The sequence below is a fragment of the Dipteris shenzhenensis genome, chromosome 10 (genome assembly GCF_047967505.1).
Source record: "Dipteris shenzhenensis isolate YYH24624 ecotype China chromosome 10, Dip_SZ_1.0, whole genome shotgun sequence".
NCBI classification, from domain to species: Eukaryota; Viridiplantae; Streptophyta; class Polypodiopsida; order Gleicheniales; family Dipteridaceae; genus Dipteris; species Dipteris shenzhenensis.
The window spans coordinates 3200762-3206761 of record NC_141605.1 but is presented as its reverse complement, the minus strand read 5'-3'; the positions used below and the strand labels follow the sequence as shown (position 1 = coordinate 3206761).

Genomic DNA, 6000 nt, shown 5'->3' with positions numbered 1-6000 from the left:
CTTTAAGAAGGTATGTAGCAATGTGATTAATGTGAAGTAATGTATATTTTGAAGTTCTAGATTAAATTGGTTTGTTAGCATGCGATTTTTGTTAACATTTTTTAAAAATGTTGGTGTTCGAATCATGTTGATCATGCATTCAAATGGGAAGTTACAAATTTTTATCCAAACTAGAGCCAATAGGATAGAGCCCCCCGGTTTGGTAAAACCCATGTGTTATTAATTAGTTGTTGTGGAGGGGGGGGGAGGGAGGGGACGTAAATTAAAGAAATCGACGAATATTAGTGCATTTGAGGGATGAATCGCGAAACGTGCTGACTCGAGAAGGCTCGTGGAATGTGATGAATTTGAGAAGGTTTGCAGTGAGAGTTGAGGGAGAGAGAGGGGGCTTGAGTGGATGGAGGGGCCCTGACCGGATGGAGGGGAGAGAGGCGGCAGAAGGCAAAAAGGAGAGGTGGGAAGACCGCAATAGAGAGGTGGAGAGGAGAATGAGAGCTTAGGTTAATTTAATCGGGGATTGAGGGGGAGCTAACACTAATTAATTAATTGAAAGTAGAAGAGGAGCGATAAGGAGCAAGTAATTATGGACAATCTAGATGGTTAGCATGGATTTCCTTGTTTGAAGCTTCTAAAATAAAAAAAAGCTCCTAGAGTTGGGCAAGTAATGATGTGACAGAAGGACATGTCAAAGGTTAAAAAGCCGGAAGGGTTGGACCAAGTCAACGCTAAACCACGGTAAGGTGACCATGAATGGCAAACAGAGTACGATGCTACGAACCAAGCAGTAAATGTTACGCGGTATGGTCACATAGGGTGCGGTGACTCTGTGTGCAGGTAGCTCACTTCACTCGTTCACCACTAGATCGATCTCCACCCAATGGCTTCCTAGATCCCCCCCCCCCCTCTTCCCTCCCCTTCGCCCTTTCTCCCTTCGTCATGCGGCTGCCTCGTTTGCCCTTCCTTCTGCTTCTGCTCCGCCTCCTCCAGCACGCCCTCTCTAACTCGGAAGGTTCGTCTCCCCTCTTTGCTTCGGATCTGTTGTTTTTTCTCCTTCTATATGAGGTCCTGTTTTTGTCGGGAGACCTGCCGCGAGAAAGTTTGCAGCTGTACCGTCGCAAGTCCCGGGACAGGAGCATTGGACGATCCGACAATGGGTTGTCCGGAGCGTACTTACTGATTCTCTTCTAGTCGACTTCGTAATTCTCTACAAGAGGACAGGGAATCACTCATGTTGTTGTAATGGCACACAAAGGCATTCTGGCTACGATGTCTGCTCGCATTGTGTGGTTTATGGACAAATTGTCACGGGAGCCTTAATGCGGCTTCACTCTGGAAAAATTCGAGCCTTAATCGCCTTTATAGTCGTGCTTTTTCAGTATCTCCCCGGGGTTTCTACGTTGTCTCTGTCATAACTGAATTTAATGCAACCTACATGAAAGGAGAAGGTGTGCTTTTGCAACTTTGTTTGATGTGATTCGACCTTACTCAGTATGTGCTTTAGGAGGACATAGACCGATTTTTGCATACTGTTTCTCCGGGCATTTGCGAACAGACAATTGCTTCGCGAATTAGTGTCAGGATAGAGAGCCGGTGAATTCTACCAGGAACCACACGGATGGTTAGTCAGATTGCTCTCTGAGTATCGTCAGGGTAGAGGATAGAGGTTACAAGGGCTGTAAGTATGATAGGTATTTTAATCAATGGAACCCAGGGGAAGATTATATCGCAATTTGGTTGCGAGTAGTGTTCTTATGACCGTGCAGCTTGCAAGTGGTCCGGGAGACATTACATGTCCGACTGAAAAGCAAGTTTTATGTAACATTCCGGTAGGTGGATGCAAGGACCGATTGAGGTTTGCTAAGATAAATGCTGCAGTCAGTTGTTCTCGCTGAGGTATTCCTCTCTAGATTGTATGCGTTTCAGTGGATGGCGATATGCAAAGCAAGGCGCTTTCCAATAAGCTTGAGTGCACCAGATCCGGTCAGGGGACGGGTTACATAGGACAGGGTTGGAAGGGAGGCAAGTTTGGATTTTGATGTTGATTTGATAAAATTATACAAGCCCTGCAAATGAAATGGATCATCGAGGAGATGAATTTTTCTAAACATTGGTAACCAGAGCTCCAATTGGACCTCAGCTTCTCTATCCTATGTTACAAAGTCATCTGTGCCCGAACGTAATACTACCCTTAAAATTTGCATGGTAAAGGCTCTGTTGCCACGGAGCTCTTGCACAAAAATGAAGCCACTAGGAGCTGGTAATGTGGCCTTGCAAAGAATTGACGTGCTGCAATGATATACTTGCAGGTTGCTATCATGTCTCAGCTTGTGGTTACCCAAGCCTTTTTATGAGATACTGCATGAAGAACTTTTTTATATGGACATATACATGCCACACGGTCATTGATGAGACGAAAGTATATTGAACCTTCAGGGCTTTTAAGCAAATAAAAGTATGAGAGAGTTTGTGAATTTGAGATGGCAGAGACGGTTTCAATAAGTTATCTATATCTTCCACGTTCTGCATCGCTTTTAGAGATACCTGTAATACCCTTCTGCAAGTTTGGTGTTGATATCTCTTTCCAATGCTCTCGTGTAATTTAAGACATATGTAATCATCATCTATAGAGATACCCAATGCTCTCTGTAGTTTAGAGATACCCAATGCTCTCGTGTAATTTATGACGTATGTAATCATCATCTATAGAGTATGAAAATCTTGGGAGTTGCGTCTGTGCAGTTTAAGACATATGTAATTATCATACACAGTACGAAAATATTGAAAGTTCACATGTTAGCTTCTTTCTTGGCATGGGCTGACACCTTGCAGTTTGCCAGGTAGACTGCCTGACAGACAGCTGCTTGGGCACTGATGACGACATAAGTGTTGCTTTGCTTGCTAAGTATGTCTTCCTTTTGTTTTTCTTAAAAGTTTTTGTTTACCTCGTTTTTCTTCTCTTTCATATTTTCTTTTATATTCTCTTTTATTTTCTGTGTAGATTTTTGATCTTTAGAACAACATTAAATCTAAATTTGTATGATTGGACTTATTCTAGTCTTACAAAGGTATATGCCTGACAGACAGCTGTGTATTGCTTGTTGCGGTCATTGGTTGATTGGGCCACTAATTGGCCCCAGACTAGATCCGATGGGCCACCATATTTATACTGAGTCCCCTGTCCTAACGGGCATACTCCCCTTCTGAACCGTATGTTCATGTTGAGGGCTCAGGGCGGGCCGTTCTGGTGCCTATTTTGAATTGACAGCTCCATTTTTATGCACATTAATGGATTTCAGCAGATGATTGCCCGCAACTGGTGGACAGGGCTAGCTGGTGGTAACCCTCCACATGTTGCAGTACATCTTCACAGTGGTCTGCAATATTGTTGTCCGTTAATCTCAGCTATATGTAACATCACATCTGGCATCAGGGTAGTGGTTCTTGTAACATAACATCTGGCATCAGGGCGGTGGTTTTAAGGATAAAATTCTTCTGCCGTATTAGCAGACATGCAAATTTCACCTTGTGAAGTTTTCGTCCAAGTTGTGGCTTGCTGGTATTGCGATAATTCTTTCTATCTTAAATGGTGCGTTGCCCTATCAGCTAAATTTAGATGCTCGTTTGGGAGAGACTAAAATGAAATCGTTTAGACTTCACAAGCAGTTGTAGCTTGAATGAAGAGATTTGGACTACTTTTTGATTAGCCTTCTCCTTCAGTGCTAGCCTTTGTCATGGCTGAGTTTGCCCTTCACCTCCGGAGTGCTGACAGAAACTCAGTACGAAGACTTTGTATAAATGGGTGTTCAAGTATGTGTGGGCGTGTGGATTTGTATGTGTGAGAGCATATTTTTATACTATAGTCTACACCTACTGTTGGGAGCTGATGACGTCAGTGGGGATGTCATAGTAGCTAGTCCCTGCTATGCGTGATGGAGTCTATGGTTTTCAATCTTATGAGTGACTATCGTGAGATTGAAACTGCACTATGTTGTGTTTTTAGAGGATGAGTTTGGGAATGTTCCTGGATTCATCTAGGTGTATGTATATATATATATATATATAGTTGCATCATTTGCTCTTTTGGGTTTGAGTTACGAGTATTTTCTGGTAAGTTTTTTTCTCCCATTGTAGCTGATGTTCTTCATAGTGAATGATTATGTGAAAGCAGCTCTCACATTTGATCTCAGAGCTGTCCAATGAGTTAGACGCAATAGGCAGAGAACTTGGAGGTGATATCAAAATTTTGCAGTGCAATAATTAACAGGGATCACTTTCACTGGCTCAATGTCATAGGCCAGCCTTCTTCGTCTCAACTGGTCTGTCAGCAATGGATGGCACAAGACAACTGCATGTGAAAGAACAGACTAGGGGGAGAGGGATGTAGAGAGGCGAGGAGAGGAGAGTGGGAGTGAAGTTTGCATTTGAGAGTGCAAAAGAGGGTCTGAACGGGTGGAGAAGCAAGGAAGCAATACTTTTGTTACATAATTTGGGTGAGGAGTCAGCTTGTATAGCTGTCCCCATTCACCAATCGCTTTATTCACTGTCAAACAATGATCCTTGTTGAACAAAGAAAAAATGCAAATGATGTGGGTACGTATCAAGTTCTTGCTGCTTCAAAACTGACTTGGATGGAATGGAAAAGGAGATTGCCTAAGTTTCATGCTGGCAATGAGCTTTGCTGACCTGAATTTTGCAAAGTACGGTTGTTAATTGTCAGGTGTAAAGCTGGACTGCATCGAAAAGTTTGGGACCGAACCCATGGGAGCAACTGCTACACCTCTCCTTGATACTAAAAGTTAGTCAAGGGTCTAAACTGGGACTCGTTGGTACAGAGTTTGTCCTTCCATACTAAGCTCTTGAACTACAGGATGAAATGATTCTATTTGCCAATTGATTTATGGCGCATGTCTTCCATCTCTAATAGAGTGGCTGACACCTGGGCGTAAGAATGGAGAACATGGATGTGACCAATGATGTTGGCTACATTTGATGCACGAAGGCATGGCCTCTTTTGTGAGATGATGGCAGCGGTTAACATACAATTATTACTATTCGTCTTGCACAATTTTAAAAGATCCTTGCATTGACTCACAAAGCTCTGTCTGTTATGGCATGCTTATTTAAATCACATCCACTGACATTGATTTGATGTTTCTGCTGTCCTTTAAATGATTGAGGGATGTTTATGGCTGAGTGAGGCACTTCTCCCTCAACGTGTTGAAGGTTGAGTAACTTCTCCTCTGTCTTTCCGCATTTTGAATGATGCTCTCCATCATTGCCCTTGGCCTGTGGTTTTTTGGCATGTGGAACTAGCTCTGTTGCATTTGTGTTTTCATCTGCAAGAATATGATCAGTATCTGCTGCATATGATGTGTGATCGCAAAGCAGTGGAGTAAATTTACAAAGAACACATCTAAGGACAATTCTCTTGCTGAAGCTTAGGCGCTTCTAACTATCAAAATACTGCGGGCCCATTTGCAGCCAAATCCCCGCAGCAGAATGTTCCCAGGTATAACCTAACTTTCAAGATCTCAGGGCACACAGGTGATATGAAAATGCACAATTCTGGAGCTATGCCATCAATAAAGGCAGCCTAAATGCTCCACATATAAGTGGATAAGGGATGATACAAGAAGACACAAAACCTGGGCTGATTGGCCACAACATGGACAGCCTAGGGCTGATCCACCTGCAGCCAAAGGGGATGATTGGAGAGCCCTTGGAGGCCCATATGGGCACCAGGATAGACCCAACCTCAGATAGAACCATGGACAGGGGGTCCCCTGTCTCGTTTGTACCAGAGCAGGTAGGGTCTTAATGGGTTAACCTGGGAGCAGCTGTGATTCGGGCAATGGCTGGGTTCAGCCCAGATCCATGTCAAGAGTTCAGTACAAAACGCTGATCGGGTGGCCTAGAGCCTGCTCATGAAGGGGGGGAAGGCTGGAAGCCCTCTTCTATATAAAGGGCCCATTGGGCCATTGTACTCATCCCACCCAGAAT

The 6000-nt window shown here is 43.6% G+C and overlaps 1 protein-coding gene across 1 annotated transcript in view; it reads left to right on the top strand.

Annotated features, from left to right (window-relative positions):
* The first annotated feature begins 856 nt into the window (after nucleotides 1–856).
* The window catches only part of LOC147897267 (LRR receptor kinase BAK1-like), a 58546-nt gene continuing 53402 nt past the window's right edge, over nucleotides 857–6000 (top strand). Inside the window, exon 1 of the mRNA XM_087380865.1 lies at nucleotides 857–1009. Coding sequence (XP_087236991.1) covers nucleotides 937–1009 — 73 coding nt within the window. The 5' untranslated portion in view covers nucleotides 857–936. The remainder of the gene's footprint in view (nucleotides 1010–6000) is intronic.